The following is a 20,406-nucleotide window of genomic DNA, read 5'->3' on the forward strand; positions in this document are numbered from 1 at the left end:
TCGGAAAAAAATCTAAAACAATAGAGCTTATTAGCAGTCCACTGCAAAGTCACTCTACGTTGCAAAGATCCCCGATTTTCTTAAAAAGTCAGCAGCTCCACTCACTGAGAAATGTATATGGAGAGCTCCACCTATTGAATTTTCGAGTATATGCTTGGCAGTTTTCTGTCCAAGAAAAGTAGTTTGCCGTGCGTTGCTAATAAGCTCTAATGTTCGGCATATTTGTGATCAACTACTTTTGTTACATGTAACATACAGGAATAGGGGCATAAATGTATCATATACGATAACATAGGGTATTCAGCGAGCTTACATATTTTGCTCAAGCTGCTCTGAATTGTACATAGCTTACATCTGCAATCCAGTCCCCACTAGAGGCATTGCAGAGTTGCATGCCTAATAAACGCAAATGTCCGAAGGTTACATAATTGGGACCCAGACGCACTGCTCCGTGCTCAGCAGAATTGAAGGCCGTATGGAAGTCCTAGAAGGAGATTCGGATCAACACACACACACACAGAATTCGAAGAAGATCAAAGGACTAGACATATACTGACATGTATAAAACTGCGGTAAATGTCCGCAATATCATGAGCTACCTCCATGAGCGTTCGAGGATTGCCATTATGGGAGAAGAAGAATAATTTTTTGACAATCTGGAGATGATTATAGCCCGGCCACTGCAAAAGTTTGAGAATACTGAACGAAAATTACAGTGGGGAAGTGCCACTTACATTAATGACTAGACGAACGAAGGGCCGCTTTGGCATCCAATCCCTCGGAAGGAAGCTAGTGATTAAGGCCGAGGAGTGGTTCAAGTCTTGATGATTTTCGAGCTCGGACATAGCAACACCAGCTTGAACCTGTTCAGCTGAACCAAATGGTACAGCGGGGTTGGCTCCGTAGTTATGGCGAGGAACAAAGGCGTGGGGTTGACCCGCATGCCACCAGTCTGATTTAACCAGAGAAGAGGTGTAGTCGATAGCGTTTCGTCGACCAAAACGCGACGGAATAGGGGATGTTCTGGTATTGCTGGTTAAAGCAGAAATGTCCACTGCATTGCGACGTGGCCTTGACAAGGATTCAGGCGTTGGACCGACTGAAGGCAAGTACTGTTGCATTCTGTGGTTCGATGGAGAGGTTCTGTGGATAGGCTTTGAAGGTGATACAAACAAGTTGGTGATGCCTCAACGAAATGGTCGTAGACCATTTATACGAAAACCACTACGCGGCTCAATAGAGGCCACAATGAGCAGCCGGGACGCTGTAAATGGATAATGCCTTTGACCATCATAGAAAACTAGAAATGGCCAAAAGGAAAACCACATCATAGAAGAGTTTCAAAGCGCAGTGATCGTGAGTTTCGCACGCCTTTGACATTTGGCCAGTCTTTGCAGATTCATTCAAGGCCTCGCGGAATCCAGGAATCTCAATGGACACCGAGCTCAAATGTAATCGTCTCACTTGTAGGAAATGTTTGACAGACAAAGCTGTCGTCGTGAGTCTATTTAGTCATTTTCTTTTTCAACGTGTATTCATTCTGTTTGAAAGACAACTTGTGAGTTGCTCTAGTCGGTTATTATACCAGGGTTTACATTGAAGGACGGTTGGAAAAGGCTCTCATATTTTCTGTGGTGCGTTGTCATGCCCCTTATGGAAACAATTTATAGACGATCATACGTTCGAGTAGTCGATTGTGCGAATGAGCTATTCAACGCGGCGCGTCTGTGCCCAGGTAGTCATTCTATGCAAATATTCATGCCAATTGCTGACAATTCTATGGAGCTTGTGAATCTTCTTTATCCGAACCGTATGTCCTTGCGTTTCATTCAAGTCTGCCATCTGAGTCGAACAACGGATCGCAGAGACGATGTTGTTGTACGTCCAAGATCCCTCTACATAGTACGACTCTAATGTCAAACATGCTAGGTCTGCTCTTTGCATCCATCCAATGACTACAAGACTGTATGTGTATGCGCATATACCCGTACTTGACCGCCTTGACTGTTCAAAACCAGTCTGTTCTTTCCGGCTTGACACCGTCGATTATATTGGAGATATGCAGCCGGTATGTTCTGAACTTCTGTTCTCATTTGTGTGGAGTTCAACAACATTCTAGTGCAATAGCCTTCTGGCAATACCAGATACATCAAGAAAAGTAAGACGCTCCATAAGATTATGTTGGAATAGCACTTCTTTAGTCACTTCTATTCCCAGTTCTTTCCAACAAGCCGTGTTGCGTAATCTCAACGACAAAAACTCGCAACTTCAAAAACAGTTGGATAATGTTGTTCGAGAAGGTATAGTCATCGAGCGTTGCCTGCAAATTCATGGCTAATCTCTCGATGCGATTCCAGCCAACGGGGAAATATCTCTACTCAACAATAAGACCGCAGGTGCATTGTGATCTTTTTTGAATTAACCTGTATCTCACTTCAGAAGACCTGGAAAGAGACCTGGAGGTGGAACGCAGAAAGGTCCGCGACTTACAAGATGGTACCCGAGAAAGAGAGAAAGAATACCAGAAACTCAAAGTACAAGAGCAATTTGCATGAGATCTACATAGGCTTATTCGAGTTTGCAGGCCCAACATGACAAGATCAAACGCAAGGCTCTCCTTGGGCCTAACCTCACCGCGAATGAACCTTCAATAAATGGATCCAACAATCAGCTTTCGGATGACCAACGAGCCGGAATGCGAAATTTTGCGCCCAAAGTAGGAAATAATCTGGACTTTGGTGCCGTCGTGGGTGGCATGGAAGCAAATGGCGTTAGTTTACAGTTATTCCTATTCATATTCCTCAGTTGACACTAAATGTCAGATACAACGCACTCCCATCGTGAATCGTGTGGGCAGTTTCCCAAACCGCCTAGTAGCGACGGATGGGTGGGGTCAGAACACTTCTAGCGCGTTGAACCAGCCTCAACGTAACCGCATCGGCGGAACTCATCGCCAACCACTCGCATATCATGGTGGATACATATCTGATCGCTCGGACAGCGCAAACGAGGTCGAAAACTTTCTTATAGGCGGTGGAGGTCAACGGACTGGGGTGGTGAGGGCATCAAGCGCAACTGGAGGGTGGAATTCCGGTCCTCAGGCTACTAACATCGTACAACGAATGCGGCCGGTACAGAGAGGTACGCGATATGATATCCTTCAAGGCCGGAAAGCTTCATGACCAGTTTTGTAGCATTTGCACCTCCCAGTAGTTCAACTAAGAGAAATTCTGGGACATTCAGGCCTGCTATCACCAGATAATGTCAAAATTTGGTATAGTGTTTCCTCCGCAGTCTCTTCAGCGCTTCAGTAGTCACTGGCTTATAGTAAATGTAGCATTAGTACGTGTATAAATCATAATTGGAACAAGAACATGTCAACGTAGCAACTAATGATAAAATATTTGAGCATAGAAGTAGGTCCAATCATAACAAGAATAAATAACTATACAAAGTATGATAGTAGACAATGGATTGTGATTGATGCGAAGGCCGACGAGTATGTGCTCCAGTGACCATTGAACGGAGCAGCTGAAGGAGGGGTGTTAGAACCAATAGTCAAGACCAGGATGGAGAACATAATGATAGCAAGACAGATGGAGAATATGGGAAGAGGAAACGAGAAGATAAAATTGTAGTTGCATTTATTTGTGGAACGTTTCCAATAGGATACATGACGTCCGTTGTTGTCTTCGAAACCTTTTCTTTGTTGCGCCTAATCCCTTCTCAGACGCCCATTCTTTTCATCCTCTAAGTACTGTCCGATTGCCAAAATATCTTGTCCTGACCTCTTCAAGTATCCAGCCAATACAATCCGATCTGCATGCGGCATCAAGTCAGAGAGTTTGTCAACCTGACGTCGGAACTCTAGGTCCCACGAGGACTCTGGGGGAGTTGGCGACTCGTAACGAGGTTTCAAGGGTTGTTTCGACGGTGAAGACGATTGAGAGCGTGGTCCTCCTGTTACAGTGGGATTACTCAGGTGCCCATTGTAAGGGGTTGAGTGATGCACACTATCGGCTGAAGGAATGTTGTACAGCGAAGGCCTCCTGCCCATTACATTCAATTTCCCAACCGAACTGGAGTTGGAGCCTTCCGAAAGCATAGGTGATATCATCATTGTCTGCGACCTGAGCATCCTATTAGGCGGTGCTCTCGGGCCTCCGGGAACAGAAGGCGGTCCTGCTGTAACCGTAGCAGGTGGATGACTATTCTGTGAGCTGTGCTTGTGTGGTTGTTTCGTCAACCGCGACGATGATGATACCAAGCCCGAGCCTGTCGAACTGCCAAGACCCTTATCCTTTCTGCTGACACTCGCTTTGCGACCCAATGATGCAAAAAAAGCCCCGGTTTTGCTCGCTGGGGTCAATGGCATCAAAGATTTGTATCCTCTTGCAGGAGAATCACTCCCACTGGTGCTACCCACAGACGAGTTTGATCGACCGGGAAATCTCTGGTTTGTTGATACTAGCGACGGATAGGGCAGAGGGGGTGGCCCGGTAGGAGGGCTCAGAGATAATGCATCCTTGAAGGTCATGGCTAGATCTGTGGCAGCAGATGCATCTGGTCTTCGTGGAAAGGTGGCCTCGGTTATAACGGACGTATACGAGGAACGTGATGTTTGGCGAAGTGTGGAGGTAAATGGAATCGTGGACGGTGACATGGTATTGAAGCTAGTAGAAATGGGTGATGTAGGAGTAGACTGTATGAGCGAAATTGCAGGTCCACGGCTTGTGGAACCAGAGCCTTGATACCAAAAAAGTGATCAATATTGGGAAAATAATACCGAGACGAAGCATACCTCTATTGCGAATGTTTTCCATCCACTCCTCCAGCCCACAGTCATATCCCCATAAATCATTGATTTTTTGAGCGTAGAGCATGCATCGTTCTCCCGCATTTTGTCTTGCCGTTACCTCAGAACAGAACATAGCGGCGGGATTTGGATCGATTTTACGTTTTCGCCTCATTGGTTGAAGGGGTGTGATATACGGGCGGGTGACTTGTTGGTAGGACTGAATATTTCTCAAAGGGATAAGTGGCTGGAAATTGAGAAGACGAGCTTGAGGTATATCAGGTAGAGGATGATTAGATGTTTCATCTTCGTTGGAACTTCGCTCCCGGTCATGAGATGTTCGGCCCAAACTCTTCGCGGAAGGAGTGCGCGGTAGGCTCATCCGCTTTAGACCAGTGGTGATTGAGTGTCGGAAACTTTTTGGCGGAGGCGACGGTGCTGGAGAAAGGGACGAGGAACGGGAGTCTGCTTGAGAGTTGATTGAGGGTGAATGTGAACGAGGTAATGCCGGAGACACCGATGATGAGCGAGAAACAGATGTAGTGGTTGTATGTTCGTCCACGGAGAGTGACTGAGAAGTGGCATGTGAGGCAATAGTCCGTGTATGATGTGAATGCTCCGCTGAGAGGCGGGGGTGTTCAACAGAGGCCCCAAAGGAAGGAGAACTTTCGACGGTATGAACGTCGACCCACGTATCTTCTTGTATCGGATTGGCAGAGACTCCGGGTTGCAGTTGATCTGTTGCGTTTCCAAAGCCGACAGACTGCACAGTACCAAAAGAGGACGAGGAGGATCCTGCAGATATCGATGAGGCAAAGGCCGGTGGCTTGAGTGGATGTACTTCGGTGATAGATGTGCCGCTTTCTATGACGTTATCGTGTATAGGTTGGATGTGCTGGTCTACGCGTCGAAGGGACGGTGGTATCACAGTCTCCGCTTCAGCAACGTTGATCGTGACGAATTGGGCTGCGGTGTCCTCGGAAGAAGGTGAAAAGGCTCCTTCTCGACGATGTGCAGACTTTGTCGCGTCTGGAGCATCCATGCTTGATGGAGAAAGGGAAGGCGAGCTAGCAAAGAAAACTTCAGGTACTCCAAGAACCAAAAGAATGTGACGCTTACCTCGGATTATCGACTGCATTGGGGGAGATACCTGTTGACGGCTTAGTTGACATAGGTCTAGCTGCAAGAGCCTTAGCGACTGAAGGAGGTAGTTGAAGCGCCTGGCGTATAACGTCGACGTCCCCCCTACGTGGACTGGTGTTAGCGAAGCGGGTATTGGGGAACAGCGTGTGACTCGTTTGCTGAGGAACGGGTGAATTTAGTCGAGGTGGGCGTGGAGGTGGTGGAGCCTGCGTGTCGATAACGAATGCTGCGCGAGGAGGAGGAGGAAGGGGACCGGCTGTCGCATGGATACCTATGATTCCAAAAAGAATGTTAGAATAACACGCGTTTCTTCAGAAGGATGATTAACCAAAAATCCGGCAGAATAAGGACAGAGCATACGTGGACAAATCCTAGCATGTATGAAGGTGATTTTCAATACGCACCAGGTTTATAATTGAGGTAAGATGACGGTACATGTGGTGAATGCAGCCCGGATTGAACGGCTATTTGCGGGCCATTGTTGGACGGAGGGCTTGCTTCTGGTAAAGCCGTTTGCACAATGTCCCTGCGATCAAGTCTGACGACCACAGGACTTGCAACAGGCACATCGATGGGTTTTTCTGCACCTATTTCCGGAGTGACTACAGTGATAGATTGGCCAGTTGACCTTCGCTTTACAGGCGGCATTAGTGATGTTGGCGACGACAGATCACCGGGAGTTGGTGAGCGAGACTCCGGATGAATGAAAAGTGGTGGTGGTTGTAAAGCTTGACCTTGCGCATTGACAGTATCCAGGTCAAGAATGATTGGCTGGAGAGCAGTCCCAACGATCCCAACATCTCTGGAAGGCTTTTTCGGAGAAACAGCCTCAGATTGAGAACGATGGTGAGCCCGTGACTCATCTTGATTGGGAAGCTCTAAGCCATGTTTGCCTTCGATGGGAGCGGTCAACGGAGGAGTGAGCTGAGAATATGATTTCGGTGAAGCGTCTGGGGGGGCCACAAGTGCCAAACTGCCGAACACATCCTTTCCTCTTCTAGACCGCAGACTACCATTTCTTTTCGCAGTCTCCAACACAGCGTCCATCTCTACTATAGCCACTCTTCTTCGATCCGAGCCGCCTTCGGAGGGTATGTTAAGACGTTTCTGAGCAGCCGCGCCAGTGTAATCACTGTGACTTGAGTCCGAATAATCTGATTCAGAGGAGGCGATTGAGAGTTGCCGAGAAGGAACTGTTGGTTTTCGCGCTTTGCCTTCGTTGTCTTCGTAGCGGCTGTCTGCCAGGGGTGATTGGTAGTATGACAACAAGTTTTCTGTGTCGCTTCTGGCTAGCGTGGGTCTAAGGCCTGAAACGAGACCTTATACCAGGATTGATATCAGCCTTTTTAATTATTGAATTCCAGGTAACTGACCTTGCTGCGTAGGTATATGGCGTCTGTCGTGATCCTCGTCGACATCTTGGTTGCTCATGGCAAGTTTGTGTTCTTCTCCTACGCGCACTGTGCTTGTAGCATTGATATAGTGATGGTTTTAGCCTGTTATTGTTGGACAGCAGGCTATGACTGGAAGCATAAAGGAGCAGTGTTTCTAGGACTGAGTGTGTTGAGTAACTGCCCTCCGGCGCTTGACGAATTGTACTTGAATCAGTCCCGGTCCCGCGAACAAAAATTAAATAATCACCCAGGTGACTTTGCATCGGCTCAGCTCTGTTCAACTACCTGTAACTTGAAATATTTTTTCCACTTTTTTACACCGGCTTCTAGAGTACTTGAAACCGCTAATGCACAGATCAATCTCCGACGTGGACAGCCTCAAGTGCGCTCAAGTGCCCAAGAGGACCCTTGGAAATACACCCAAATGTTTGTTGAAAAATTCCAGGTAGGTAGGTTAACCGACACGGTCCCATGCCGGTGCCCGTGCTACGCTAGCCAGGATTTTGACACGGATTATAGCAGCGAAGGCAATTGTATATTGTCAGATCACACGAGGTCATAGCCACCGCCGTTTTTGGCCCCTGTAATCCCTCGTTACTGAATTCAGTCGCGACTGTCGCGTTCTATCTTCTCTCTGATTGCACTTCTTACTATGACCTCACTAGACTTATTCGATACTCCCTGGTTCTTCTTCCAATCATTAGCAGGTCCCGAGTACAATATAGGTATTCCGGAAATAACCTTCGATCTCTTCAAACAAGCAGTTCTCCCGAGCGTCGAGGAGTCTTCAGTCGAAAAAGCATACCAAAAACTTCGAGAACGGGGCATCTTGATCGATGAAGGCTGGAAAGAGCTAAATTTCGGTGTGGTTGAGCAGGAGCAAGAGTCGGAGGAGGAGGAAGAGGAGGAGCTGAAGGTTGAGGTACAGAAGAAGGAGTCGCTTTTCTATGCACCTCTTTTCGATGGCTTAAACAGTGTCATGGGGGCTGATTCTACCGTCAAATTTTCAAATAATCCTGACAAACATATGCTTTTCGAAGGCGATCATTCACACTATAAAGCGAACATCAACGGCCTTCTCACCAAAACCACAGCAGTTTTCCCTATTGCAAAAGGAGAAGAATACGAGTACGATGTCTTTATGACGGGGGAACTGAAGAAGAGGTCCACGCCGGACACTGTCGATGATGTGGGTAAGAATTCCATACGGGGCTTCTGATATGCTAATTTGCGTATAGAATAACAAGAAAGTTTTGTCTAATGCGACACATATTATGGGTGCTGATCCCACACGTCGATTCATGTTTGACTTAACGATTGATAAATTTAATGTTCGACTATGGTTCTTCTCCCGGTCGCATGTATTCGTTACAGAGGCGATGAATTTGCATATGGTCAGTACTTTCAATTTCCCTATATTTCCAACTTCAAATGTCCATCTCAACAGGACGCCAAAAACCTAATCTACTTTGCTTAGTCCCTCAGCGGAGCCTGTCGGGAGGAGCTAGGATATGACCCTACAGTTAGGAGAGTACAGGGAAAGGACAGAACTGGTCCATGCTATATCTTCACTATCGACGGCAAGCAATACATTACAACGGAAGCTATCACCGTTCGAAAGGCGAAATTTCTGTTCGGGTGCGCTGCTCGTGTATTCAAAGTTCAGCAGGTTCTAAATGACGAAGGAGACCTTGATGCCGAGGTCAAGGTGATCAAAGACTATTGGTTACCTGAGGACTCTTGCACGGAACTAGAAATTCGTTTGGCTATCGAAGCTAATGTTCAGAAGGTTAATGCCGTCCCAAACCTAGACCGGAGCGCTTTCAATAAATACTTTGTCAGGATTGAAGCCTGCGAGAAAGTTCCCGTACCCTCTACAACTGAGAAGGGACAGACTCCTGACTCCACATCGAATTTTCTTCGGGGACAAACTCTTCCTTCAGACATCAAGCGTATCACAGTTTCAACACAATCCTCAACTTACCAACGAGTAATGAGTGTGAGCATTCCAGCCTCAATCATGATGGAGTCTGGAGCGGAACGCCAACGACGTCAGGAAACTGTTATCCGTGAAGCCACGGCTACCCATCTTGCGAGACTCGATCGTAGGACCTACGCACCCAAAGTCCATTGTCGACAACTATCGGAGTATGCGGGAAAACCGCTGGATCAGATGATGGACTGGGATATCATTTTGAAGGCATTAGAATCGCTAATTATCGGTAAGCTCGTTCATCCTCTTCTGGCAGTAAATTTAAATTATAGTCCTAGCTCTTTCATATATGCATTCTGCTGGCTTTGTTCATCGCGACATCAGCGCTGCGAATGTGTTGGTAAAAGATGGGAATGCCAAGCTTATTGACTAGGAATATTCAAGACGTGTTCAGCCAGGAATTCAATCTGGAACATCAGATGTCAAAACAGTGGGTCTAATAGATAACCTTCGTGATCTGACTAATTCGACTCGCTAGGGCACAGAGTTTTTCATGCCTGTCGAAGTTATGACAGGCAGATACCTGTTTAGACCTCCAACACACAAATTTAACTTTGAGCGCGTGCCATCCTTTCCATTTTGGTATCACTATATCCATGACATCGAGTCAGTGTTGTGGGTTTTCACCTACTTTCTCCTGACAAAATGGCCAGCTTCCGAGTCTCCTCCAAGTGAGGAACAACAGAATGCTCGGGATGAGTTTTTCTCTCGTGCTTTTATCTTTGGAAAGCGCAAAGAGTTTATAGACGGTGATATGGATATGAATAATCGCGCTGTAGCAAGCACGCTACCGAACTTTTATTCTGATTGGGCATGGGCTTCACATTTTGCTGAAGTTGTGAAGAAAAAGTGTTGTGCACTGCAGCAGTCATTACCAATTGATTTCAAGAATGCTTTTCATCCTTCCCTGTGCTCAGATTTCCAGCAGGCATTCATTCATTGTGCGACAGAAGGCTGGACAGGAGCAGTTACTCATCGCGGTCGCGCCAAACAATCAGCCGAAGACGATTCGGAGAAGGAGACCAAGAAGTCGAAAGTTACTTAGGTTTGAAGATTCAATGCCATTTTCATCTCCAGTTTCTTATACTCCTTTAGCCACTCATATCTGTTGTCCAAACTTTTGCTCATCGCACTCACCTATACTCACACACAAATTTACTATAACCGTTACGATGCAACAACCAACGAACGCAGTCTACGATACATACCTAACCGCTATACGATACTCGGTGTTACTAGTACTTAGTACATAGTTTTCCCGCTCTTGGCTCCGAAATGGTGGCCTGCGGCGGTTTTAAATCAACACACACTCTCTCGAAGATTCAATGTCTTTGGTATTATACTGTATGATAGTCCCGCGACCTTTACCTAATCAACTACCGTGAGATGAGTTACGTCATGGTCCGTGCGCATTACACCTATAAAAACTTTTCCGACACCGAAAAAAATCTTTGATTCTTCCCAATCAAAAACGCCCATGACGATAAATTCTGGTGCAAGTTTACGAGCTTGACCCTCTTTGAGTGGTCGGCGGTGACATCGCCCGTTCGGCACCGACACCTTGTTACTATTCAAAGGGACGGGCTGGGTTGTATCCGATGGCGTCCCAATATTCGGGAGGATGACATTTCATAAACCAACGTTTATATTGCGGTTGGAAGGAACTTGCTCCTTTTTTGGCCAGCTTTCAGCTCACTTGCTATGCCTTTTTACTCGCTACTCATAATCATTGTCGTCCATACCCTTTGTATCTTACGCTCAATATATCATATAGTCAATGATCATGCTGAACATACATGAAAGTAATTGTAGTCCTTCGTCTGTAGCAAACAGAAATTAGTGTCCTGATCAGTAGCAGACTCATTTTGTACATTGACTATGCAATAAAAGCATCTTCTACTTTCTAGATCATTTGGGAGTATATCCTGTCTGGCTAGGTATCCTCCCTATCATCAGTGTCTTTGCTTTCAGCAGTGTAACAAACCATCCTCCGAGTATGATCCCCCAGAGAATGTCAAAGTAGGCTAAGCCTCTCGCCTATGAAAAGTGATGACTATTTTGATCTTTCGAGTATCAAATATCCAGAACTCACCTTTCCATTGGTGATCATTATCATTTCCATAGAACCACTGTACTTCGCACTCTTGTTTGACGCCATTAGATCCACGCTTGAAGTAGTTACACTCTCTGCAAGATTTAGGTAAGCCATAATGTTCTTCGCGACCTTTGGCGTGTGGAAAAACGCGGCTTTCGCAGCACCCTTCTGCTCCTTCCATTCAATGATATCACCAAAGGCAAACACGTTTGGATGAGCAGGAAGTTGGAACGTCGGGAGAATCTTGACATGTCCGGTGGACGAGAGAAGGTCGGTGGGAAGGTAGGATGTGTTTGGGCGGTTGCCCCATGTAGGAACCTGTGATAAAAAAGTACAAATCTACCATGGGGATGATGCGCAAAGTAAGAACTCACCACCAGATCAGGTTTCAGTTTCTTTCCTTGCTCTGTGACAAAACCGTCTTTAGGAACTTGACTTGCTGAGACATCTGACGCGTCCGAAGCCGGTATAGCGTCGCTTGTTAGGACAGTGACTCCGCGAGCTTCAATCTGTTTTTGAATTGCAATACGGTATTTGTCTGGATAAGTGTTGTTGAGCAGGAGTCGTTCACGTTGAATGATTGTTATGGGTTTTGACTGCGAATGAAAATGCATTATGAATATCCATCGGGAAAGAGGCCAAGACAAAAAGACCTACAGGGAAAATATCTTTCAATTCTCCAGCAAGCTCTATGGATACATGATGATCAGAGTCAGAAAAGTAAAGGTAAAAACGAAATCAACCTATGCCGACAGACCCTCCACCAACCAACAAAATATCCTTTGCTTCAGCAAACTCGGCTCGACGAGCCATAATATGATTCTCGATTGCGCTCTTACTTTCCGTGGGGAATCCTAATGGGCGAGGCCAACTCGAACCAGTAGCAAGGACGAGAAGATCATAGTCGACCACCTCTCCACTGTCCAGAATTAACTGACCGCCCTTTCCGCCATCGCCAAACTTGACGCTAGTCACAGAGCCATGAACAAAGCTCCCATTCCCAGCGAACTTGTTTCTGAACGTGTGGTCGCCGTATGGATGCACGGCTTGCTTCAAAAGGTCGTCTGCATCGGAAACGATCAGACGGAGGGAGGAAATGAGATGCATGTGTGCTGGCCGAGCGTCGACAAGGACGACAGTGTGTTTTTCGGGGTTGATGCTCGCTGAGAGGGCATTCAGGAGAGCGAGGCCGCCGATCCCGCCTCCGACGATAACGATCACAGTTTGCTCCCTGTCGGTTTTCTTAGAGGACATGATGAGCGAGTGAGTGATGGAAAGTTTGGCTGAGGAGCGCAGCTACATAAGACACGGATCCTCGGGCATGGTCTTTAAATATACATGTCAGATTATTGAGCAACTTGAATAGTGATGAGCACCGAGTAAAACACAGAAAGAGTTCGCGATGCTTACAATACGAATGATGTATTTGTGATCATTGTAGATAACAGTGTTGAATCTCGTTCAGAGCACCACCCTTCCAATATGATGATGATTGGGACCCTGGTAAATGTTTTGCGAGAGAATTTCCGGCAACCAGTCGGTTTTGATGATAGATATGCATGCCATCAGATGCCATCTGAGGATTGTTACAAACGGTGCCGAATAAGGTGCTTAAGCCAGATGCCGATCGGAAACGAGTGTTCCGAACAATTCACTGGTCTGGTTCACTTTAAAGACAGTAACACCGTTATGTACAGACCAATAGCAAATGATAGCAGCCTTATCTCAGTACTCAGCAAATTGGTTGGAGCCTGTAATCATATATATTTCCTGTCTGTTGTACATAGTGCATAGTATCATGAGATACTTGCGACCTTTTTTTTCTTGGAGCGTTGAAACTTTCAGGCGAATTCGACATTGCCGTTCCCATCCACCGCTGGCTTTTCGCAAGATATTCACAGAGCGCTGCACCGCCCCTCCAAGAAAATGCTTTCCGCACTGGCGCCATATGTAGCGCACTGTGTGAGACTCCGCGTGAGGTTTCTTTTCACCCTGCTGCTTGCAGCCTTATCCCTCCATATATGTTAAGAGTGAGCCTTGAAATCAAGATGATTGTGGTTGTGATTGGGAATGTGTACGCAAGCTGCAACCATAGTACCAGTTATTCAAAGATTGTCATGTAAACACTGGGGATAAAAAATGGACCGAATAAACTCCATCTGTAGCGCGGCGAGTGATGAGCTACAGTATGATTCAAATATTGGACGAACCTCCCGATCCAGATTTATTACTGCGAAGGAAAGATATAAGCACGGTGATATTGAAAGAACGAAAGATTAACGCACCATGATTATACACAGCCCACGACGTAGCAGTAACTGTGATAAAACCTCAATAAAACCTCAATGCATTGCCGGGAAGCGATGTTGCAACTGCTTCACCTCGACAGATGCGAATGGTGCTTGTTTGATAAAAGGCACTGGCAGTAGTAGCGGAAAGCATTGTTAATGATGTCGATTGTATGAACCGTTTCCCGACCCGAAGAAATATCTTCGAAGTTCTGGTAGGTCTCAGTAAGTCAGGCCACTGCAAGTCATACCGAGGACTCCTTGAGTGAAACTATTCTTCGACGACATTCAGAAGCACCTGGTTCAAGCTAGGATCTCATCTTGAAAAATTGTAAACAAGACGGACTCCAGGAACAGAGATAACGCAAGACTAAACACCAAACAATGAGGCTTGCCAGAAAAACGCCAGTGAGATCAGGAAAATGAGACACTTGACTGATTTACAAGTGAGACCAGTTACACAGATATACGTAGAGGCACGAATCCGTCCAACTGGCTCAAAAAGTACACCCATTATACCAAAAATTCATGAACAGACGACGACGCGCGCGCAGATTGAGGCAGGATTTGTTGTTTTGATATCGAGTTTGTTTATGTTGCAGTAATATTTACATGCAATTGCACTAGTTTTGATCCCTTTTCAAAAGTACAAACTCGGTGCAAACAGGTACATACCACATTCGCTTCGATTCACAGAATGTTTTCTTTCTTCGATTTTGACGATGGCTTTCGACAACGTAGTTGGTTCACGTCGTGAAGGCATCCTCAACCTAGGGCTTTTGCGTCTTGGCCCGTGCGCGGCTGTGGGAAATACATGCTCTGTCAGTCACGCGGCGTGACCACTTCGACCGCGAACGTCTCTGTCTATCAACGACCTTTGGCCGACCTACCATCCTTTTTCTACGCTCTGGTTATCAATAGCTTAACCATCTTTGATGTCCCAATCTCCTGCTGCACCCGTTATGCCGCAAATAATGGCAGATCCCAATGGCGATATCGTTAACGGGTCGTATTATCCAGAGAACGACCTTACGGGAGGCCTACCAATCAACCTAGACTCTCTGAGAGATGGACCTCCAGGAAGCAAGCCATTCTATCCATATTCGACGCTTATTCGGTGAGGATTGGCTCTGGATGCATCTTGTTCAATCAGTAACAACTTGCAACCCTTCGTTCGGCAGTTACGCTATCAAAGGCTCGCCAAATCAGAAGCTACTCCTTGAAGATATTTATTACGCCATTGAATCTCGGGTATGTGTATTCTATATGCTATATTTTTTTGCCCTCTGTTAACCGTTCTGTCTGTTTAGTTCCCTTATTTCAGAACTGCGCCGAATGGATGGAAAGTGAGCAACTCATTTCCAAACCCTCTGAAAATGTTTCCTTCCGTATATCACTTTGTGATATGATATGCCATAAGTCGCGACGCGACGTGATTAAAGGGGCCGCGACCGTGCTGTTTTTGCTTGACTGGCCGTGTTTGTTGTGTCGAATATGTACAATTCATATTGGGTTTTTGTCGTTGACCAATATCTTAGAATTCCGTGAGACACAATCTGTCTCTGAACCCGTGTTTTGAGAAGGTACCTCGTCCGCTCACCGACCGTGGCAAAGGCTCTTACTGGACGGTCAACGACAATGTTGATCCTCGTACGGGTGTTCATCGTGTTCGGAAGAAGAAGGGACCGAAGGGCAAGGGACGTAGCTCAGAAGAGCCCGATGTCGACTACCATCCATCTGAAAGTTTCGAGCCCAGTCCTCAGTATATCCCTGCACCGATTCCTGCAGATACTGCTGACCCAAACCGACCGCAATTCACACCCTACCCTCCTCCTCCGTGCGTTCATTGTTTGCTTCTGGTCCAGTCCATTGCTAAATATTTTCCTTCGCTTTTAGATTTGACCCACATTTCCCGATGATGAGCATGCGTTTTCCAGTGGTTGGTGCTATGCCGATGTCTCCCGATGAGTCTTTCGATGTCGACGAGAACGGTAACGTAGATTGGCGGCTGGCCTGGTTGAAGGAGATCGGTCACTTGCAGCAGGTTACGGCTGAGCAGGAAAAGGCTGGTGCAGATCCAGAGTGGTACAGGATGATGCTAGTGCGGGTACGGACCGCGCTCATGCCTCCCATGATGAATCCTGAAGCCATGCACATGGCTCCCATGGTCTCGCCGAACGGTACCGTCGACCCTTCTCAGCAATCTGCACAACCTCAGCAACAGCAATCTCAGTAATGGTAATTCAGTTTTGTGGCTCGGATATGGTATGATTCATGGCTTCCAACTTTCATGTCTGTATGATTAGTATTTCACTGCTCACTGTTCCCAATTTACCCTCCGCTTCACAGACGATTTTCCTTGAACCTTTGTACTTAATGTCAATACCTCGAGTAAATAATCTTGTGTACATATATATTTCTGAAAGCGGAATTTATCAACGAGCGTCAACCTTCTCTAATCTTCTCTGCCTTTTCATCGACATCACCAATCCAAAATATACAATGAGTTCTCAAGGCAACGCCTACGAAGTAGCTCTCTTCGGAGAATTTTTCGCAAGAGATCTCAAAGCAATACTCAATCGCATCACTCTACACAGCGAATACAGCGAGTCTATGCACACTCGCGAAGTCACCTTCGAGCCTATAGATGCACAACATCAACGAGATATAGGGAATGAGCCTGTCGTTCTTAGAGCTAAGAAGGAACTGACAAGGAAGGATGAAGGATGGTAAGCGATAGATTTAGACATTCTTCTGAATAGAGGCCAACTTGAAATGTTCAGGATACTGTATTCGTATTTGAAGCCAGAATCTGTCAGGGCACATCCAGAAGCAACGGTGCGCCCATGGGCTACATGTCATGTCGTGGGTGACGCGCTGAGCTTTGCGCAAGCACTTGGCCATACGTGCGTATATAAAGCCCACTTGTCCATTCATCATGACCCACCTTCTTCCTTAGTCGGCGTTCGCAGATATACAAACGAGGCTATCTCTTCAGACGAAGAACATTGGTGATACAGATGTTTCAACAAGAACAGGTTCACCCTTTCGCGTCCAAGCCTTCGTAGAGACTTTTGACAAATTCCAAATGCAGGTCGATCCTAACACTCAAGAGCCTATACCAGCGCATCCGGATACATTATGGGAAGTCGAAGTCAAGACAGCTAATCCCATACGCAATACACAAGAAACTCCTTTGAGTCAGAGCATTGATGCTGTTCTCGAAGTTCAGCTGTTAATGAAGGGTTTGCTCGATTTGAGACGACAGGATGTATAACGCAATGGATATATCTATAGTAGGACTGTCATTCCTCCTCTTCCTGCTCAGCTTCTGAATCGCCATCCCCCCAATCTACCCTGTCGTCATCTTTGGAGTCGTCCATCCATGAATTGCCGCTTTGCGCTTTTTTCATGAGTTCTAACAGGACTTCGGGACTCACTTCGGCCACGTCTTCATCCTCTTCGTCCGAATCCATCTCAACCTTGGTCTCTTCATCGCTGTCTGCATATGCACCTAACAGTGTCAAGCCGTTTTGCGCGCGCCCGTCGTCCTTCTCTGCTCTCTCCTCTTCCTCCTGCCCCGAATCATCATCACTACCATACCCGCCTAACAATCCCGAGATGGCTTTCTTCCCAGCTTTCAGCTCGATTTTTCGGCGTTTAGCTCTCCTCTCAGGATTTTCACCGGGTTCATCTTCTGACACGATATCCCCTCGTTCATAAACCAGTTGCTGGCTAAATCCAGACGTCTCGCGCAGCTGTGATTCTGCGTGCTGGTCGGCTACAACGCCAGAAAATTCACCTTGTGACCACAAATCTAAGGTTGGGTATTCAACGAAATGAGTGTTGCGTAGAGCAGTGAGAAGTGGTTCTGTGGGCGATACACGATGATAAGCTGTTTTGGGTCGCGTGCCGGTTATGCTTAAGGCAGTTGGAGGCATTGGAAGCACAGGTGCTCGGATTAGGCTGTCAAATGGAGAAAACATTGTTTTCCCAGTGTCCGGTATGGGACTAGGGATTTCTTCGACGAGCTCCAGAAGCCAAAGAGGGAGGATATTCCTGTCCGTGATATGTTCATCCACCTCCGCCAGCGCCTTCTGTTTGCCTTTGCCTTTCTCTCGTTTCTGTTGGAGCATACGACGTTGCGATACTTGGCTCACCACAAGAGAAAGCAAAGAATTTTTGATGTTGTTGCGATGTGTGAGTAAGTTAAACGAGGGTATTTGTTTCGAAGAGGTAGGATCCTGTGGAGGATGAAACTTGAATTCGATCGTAAGATAGGCAGTTTGATTTCTATGTATTCGTTCAAATTTTGTGTGATGAATTAAGGCTATGGTTTACATACTTGAAATCCCAGATTGATTGATTATGCTGTCGTCTTTCCATTCCAAGTGGGAGCAAGTCCATAGATATATCCTGCATCTCGAGCTGTGTTTTCAATATATCTCGTTTCGTCTTTGCGACACCGGCTCTCCCTCCGCCTCGTCCACGAAATTGAGCTCTTCCGGCTCTCATACCTCTACCTCTCATTCCATTTGCGTCTCGTCCAGTTTCAGGAATCGCGTACGAGCCTTTTCCAATTATCGCGCCCCATTCCCCTACTTTCCGTCCAACATCTTCCAAATACGTGAAATCGCTCATCAGAGTACCCCAAGTATAATCTCTCATGTTAACAAATGCAGCTTTATTTCGTTCTCCCGAGCAATTTGTTGCAACCTTGTGACTGGAAGAACATGGAAGGGAACAAGTTCGAATTTTGCAACGGGGACATGTGTATATGGCGTAACGGGCGTTGCAAACTTTACATAGAATTTGAGAAGGTCCTGGAGCTGAAATCGATGTTGAAGAAATGTCGACCATCGAGGTTGGGGGTGAAGATTTTTGGCGCCGGTCGGAGTAAACCCGTTGGATGCATGTCAATGCGAAGCCGCTAATATTGGACCCTGTATCAGTATATAAGTAACTGCGTATTCTCTTCAGTGAATCTGGAGCCAATCCAACCTCCAAATGCTCTTACTACTCAATATAGTAAGGTAAGTACTCATCTACGATTGGAACCTACTTGGACAAACTTGTACACTCTGGCCGGTAAGTGTAGTTCTGATAGGTGTTACTGAATATCGCTGGTGTTGTATTGATTTTGCTTAAATATTTTAGATCAGTCCAAGTACCCCCGAGTATAAGCTCAAAACTTGATTTGTTGCAGGAAAGAAGGTTACACGCTGTAAAGGTTCAACGAGGAACTACCAAGGCTAGGAAGTAGATGTCTCTTGCAGCGCTATATGTTCCGCCCGGCGTAGAAAGCTTGGGGCGCAACGGGAATTGTAGATATTGTGCGAAGGCGGTCTGAATGCGAAATATCGACCAATTAGAGTTTCTAGATAATTGGCGTCCAATAATGGACGTTGGAAGTAGATACAACGATGAGAGCGACAACATGTGCACACTAGGCAATGGAGGTAGATTGAGATGTAACATAGAGTTAGATATCATCCATTCCGAAATCAATCTCAACTTTTTCTCCGGGCTTGAAGGCCGGTAAACCTAACGAAGTTGCTTAACTCAAAAAAACCAAGGTGTACTTCTGAGGAAGCCTCACCTAAATATGGGCAACTGGCACATCTAAATGCATCACCCAAAAAGCAGTTACCACAGCTGCTGGTTGCTTTAGGTGCTGCCTTAGCTGCCTGTATCAATCGCTCTTGTTCTTTGCCCTGATTTACTTCGACTGCACTTCCGTCGACTTTGCCGTCTAACAAAACGACTTTGCTATGCCGCAGCTCTTCCGCCTCTAACTCGGCCAACCCACAAGTGCAGTTCTTGCACGCCCGTTTGCGCCTGGGAGTTGAAGGATTCACAGGCTCACATGTGGGAACAGGCCGTGCCTTGTCCGCATCGGTAAGAAGGGCGTCAGGATCAATGGAAGGAGTCGAAGGTGCGTAGGATGAGAGTGCCCAAAGGGCTTTCTTCTTGGCCGGATCGGTTTTCTTACGGTTAAGCAATCGGAGCGGACCTGCAGCGGAATGCGCAGGCTTTTGGGCAATTATTGTAGAAGAAGCAGTATTCAAGAGTGTGAATCCGGATAAAGTCAGCGCCGAAGTGAGGGGCGAGAGGTCGTCGAGGGCAGATAGATTGTGAAGATTGAGGGTTCCTAGGGGTGCAAGTCCAGCAAGGAGCTGTGAAAGAAGGAAAGAAATGTTCGGAAGGAGGGAAATGTACTCGGATTGAGTAAGAATGACATGTGCTGAGGCATATGTCGAGGCTTTTAGTGATGTTGCTCCATCGACCAATCTGTCGAGCATCTGCCTCTCTACAGGTCTAGAGCTTTCGAGATCGGATATGAGTGCTTGATACTTCCCATCTTGTGCTGTAGACAGGGAACCGATGGCAAGAGCTGCACCCTTGAAGGGAACTGCAGCGGGAATGACAGCGGGCGTAATTTCTACTGCAGTAGGGGACATCTTTTCGAAGTGGTTCTATGAAAGTTGCTATTGCTGACTGTATTTGGCCGCCCTATGTAAAAGATCTTTCGGCCGGCGAATAACCGATTGCACCACTTTCTTTTTGTACTGTAAACTATGTGCTTATGTAGCATTTCCCTGGTCTTCCGCTCGCGCGAAGATGGTAGAAGATTCTGTCATCGTTCTTCGTCAGAATTGCCGTGTATTCCTGGGACTATCGGCGTTCCGTCCTCATAG

The 20,406-nt window shown here is 46.5% G+C and overlaps 9 protein-coding genes across 9 annotated transcripts; 4 read left to right on the top strand and 5 right to left on the bottom strand.

The window, feature by feature from the left end:
• Positions 1-150: 150 nt before the first annotated feature.
• Positions 151-1,372, bottom strand: C8R40DRAFT_1133410 (uncharacterized protein). The gene is made up of 3 exons (XM_046229269.1): positions 735-1,372; positions 558-680; positions 151-484 (listed from the first exon to the last, which is right to left on the bottom strand). The coding sequence occupies exons 1-3, from the start codon at positions 1,119-1,121 to the stop codon at positions 323-325; spliced, it is 672 nt and encodes a 223-aa protein (XP_046079888.1). The 5' UTR covers positions 1,122-1,372; the 3' UTR covers positions 151-322.
• Positions 1,373-1,432: 60 nt separating this feature from the next.
• Positions 1,433-2,555, top strand: C8R40DRAFT_1163844 (uncharacterized protein; the record flags this gene model as incomplete). Its single annotated transcript, XM_046230410.1, has 10 exons — positions 1,433-1,502; positions 1,691-1,735; positions 1,786-1,810; positions 1,866-1,902; positions 1,930-1,965; positions 2,019-2,068; positions 2,120-2,158; positions 2,218-2,300; positions 2,358-2,396; positions 2,443-2,555. 10 exons carry the CDS (start codon positions 1,433-1,435, stop codon positions 2,553-2,555), a joined length of 537 nt encoding a protein of 178 aa, XP_046079889.1.
• Positions 2,556-3,715: 1,160 nt separating this feature from the next.
• Positions 3,716-7,369, bottom strand: C8R40DRAFT_1074540 (uncharacterized protein; the record flags this gene model as incomplete). The annotated part of the gene is made up of 5 exons (XM_046226729.1): positions 3,716-4,746; positions 4,802-5,838; positions 5,915-6,209; positions 6,343-7,257; positions 7,312-7,369. The coding sequence occupies 5 exons, from the start codon at positions 7,367-7,369 to the stop codon at positions 3,716-3,718; spliced, it is 3,336 nt and encodes a 1,111-aa protein (XP_046079890.1).
• Positions 7,370-7,984: 615 nt separating this feature from the next.
• Positions 7,985-10,370, top strand: C8R40DRAFT_1177384 (uncharacterized protein; the record flags this gene model as incomplete). The annotated part of the gene is made up of 6 exons (XM_046232674.1): positions 7,985-8,521; positions 8,571-8,726; positions 8,810-9,554; positions 9,604-9,665; positions 9,720-9,755; positions 9,804-10,370. The coding sequence occupies 6 exons, from the start codon at positions 7,985-7,987 to the stop codon at positions 10,368-10,370; spliced, it is 2,103 nt and encodes a 700-aa protein (XP_046079891.1).
• Positions 10,371-11,233: 863 nt separating this feature from the next.
• C8R40DRAFT_1177385 (uncharacterized protein) lies at positions 11,234-12,674 on the bottom strand (the record flags this gene model as incomplete). The annotated part of the gene is made up of 5 exons (XM_046232675.1): positions 11,234-11,362; positions 11,418-11,738; positions 11,795-12,016; positions 12,078-12,109; positions 12,164-12,674. The coding sequence occupies 5 exons, from the start codon at positions 12,672-12,674 to the stop codon at positions 11,234-11,236; spliced, it is 1,215 nt and encodes a 404-aa protein (XP_046079892.1).
• Positions 12,675-14,390: 1,716 nt separating this feature from the next.
• Positions 14,391-16,157, top strand: C8R40DRAFT_1133434 (uncharacterized protein). Its single transcript, XM_046229270.1, has 5 exons — positions 14,391-14,825; positions 14,890-14,959; positions 15,019-15,054; positions 15,247-15,545; positions 15,605-16,157. The coding sequence occupies exons 1-5, from the start codon at positions 14,644-14,646 to the stop codon at positions 15,942-15,944; spliced, it is 927 nt and encodes a 308-aa protein (XP_046079893.1). The 5' UTR covers positions 14,391-14,643; the 3' UTR covers positions 15,945-16,157.
• Positions 16,158-16,210: 53 nt separating this feature from the next.
• On the top strand, positions 16,211-16,985 carry C8R40DRAFT_1163847 (uncharacterized protein; the record flags this gene model as incomplete). Its single annotated transcript, XM_046230411.1, has 4 exons — positions 16,211-16,437; positions 16,492-16,614; positions 16,668-16,746; positions 16,803-16,985. The coding sequence occupies 4 exons, from the start codon at positions 16,211-16,213 to the stop codon at positions 16,983-16,985; spliced, it is 612 nt and encodes a 203-aa protein (XP_046079894.1).
• C8R40DRAFT_806589 (uncharacterized protein) lies at positions 16,763-18,908 on the bottom strand. The gene is made up of 3 exons (XM_046236282.1): positions 18,710-18,908; positions 18,054-18,651; positions 16,763-18,001 (listed from the first exon to the last, which is right to left on the bottom strand). The coding sequence occupies exons 2-3, from the start codon at positions 18,566-18,568 to the stop codon at positions 17,014-17,016; spliced, it is 1,503 nt and encodes a 500-aa protein (XP_046079895.1). The 5' UTR covers positions 18,569-18,651; positions 18,710-18,908; the 3' UTR covers positions 16,763-17,013.
• On the bottom strand, positions 18,737-20,283 carry C8R40DRAFT_806662 (cytokine-induced anti-apoptosis inhibitor 1, Fe-S biogenesis-domain-containing protein). The gene is made up of 2 exons (XM_046236283.1): positions 19,308-20,283; positions 18,737-19,252 (listed from the first exon to the last, which is right to left on the bottom strand). The coding sequence occupies exons 1-2, from the start codon at positions 20,167-20,169 to the stop codon at positions 19,191-19,193; spliced, it is 924 nt and encodes a 307-aa protein (XP_046079896.1). The 5' UTR covers positions 20,170-20,283; the 3' UTR covers positions 18,737-19,190.
• Positions 20,284-20,406: the final 123 nt, after the last annotated feature.

The sequence above is a fragment of the Lentinula edodes genome, assembly GCF_021015755.1.
Source record: "Lentinula edodes strain Le(Bin) 0899 ss11 chromosome Unknown C8R40scaffold_63, whole genome shotgun sequence".
Taxonomy (NCBI): Eukaryota; Fungi; Basidiomycota; class Agaricomycetes; order Agaricales; family Omphalotaceae; genus Lentinula; species Lentinula edodes.

Bases quoted from the DNA above. Each gene is read 5' to 3' on its own strand.
- C8R40DRAFT_1133410 (XM_046229269.1), bottom strand. From the start codon at position 1,121: ATGCAACAGTACTTGCCTTCAGTCGGTCCAACGCCTGAATCCTTGTCA. The intron at 681-734 runs GTAAGTGGCACT...AAACTTTTGCAG, and splicing joins TCGTTCGTCTAGTCATTAAT to TGGCCGGGCTATAATCATCT. The intron at 485-557 runs GTCAGTATATGT...ATCTCCTTCTAG, and splicing joins TTTACCGCAGTTTTATACAT to GACTTCCATACGGCCTTCAA.
- C8R40DRAFT_1133434 (XM_046229270.1), top strand. From the start codon at position 14,644: ATGTCCCAATCTCCTGCTGCACCCGTTATGCCGCAAATAATGGCAGAT. The intron at 14,960-15,018 runs GTATGTGTATTC...CTGTCTGTTTAG, and splicing joins ATTACGCCATTGAATCTCGG to TTCCCTTATTTCAGAACTGC. The intron at 15,546-15,604 runs GTGCGTTCATTG...CTTCGCTTTTAG, and splicing joins ACACCCTACCCTCCTCCTCC to ATTTGACCCACATTTCCCGA.
- C8R40DRAFT_806589 (XM_046236282.1), bottom strand. From the start codon at position 18,568: ATGGTCGACATTTCTTCAACATCGATTTCAGCTCCAGGACCTTCTCAA. The intron at 18,002-18,053 runs GTATGTAAACCA...ACGAATACATAG, and splicing joins CAATCAATCTGGGATTTCAA to AAATCAAACTGCCTATCTTA.
- C8R40DRAFT_806662 (XM_046236283.1), bottom strand. From the start codon at position 20,169: ATGTCCCCTACTGCAGTAGAAATTACGCCCGCTGTCATTCCCGCTGCA. The intron at 19,253-19,307 runs GTGAGGCTTCCT...CAACTTCGTTAG, and splicing joins TGCCAGTTGCCCATATTTAG to GTTTACCGGCCTTCAAGCCC.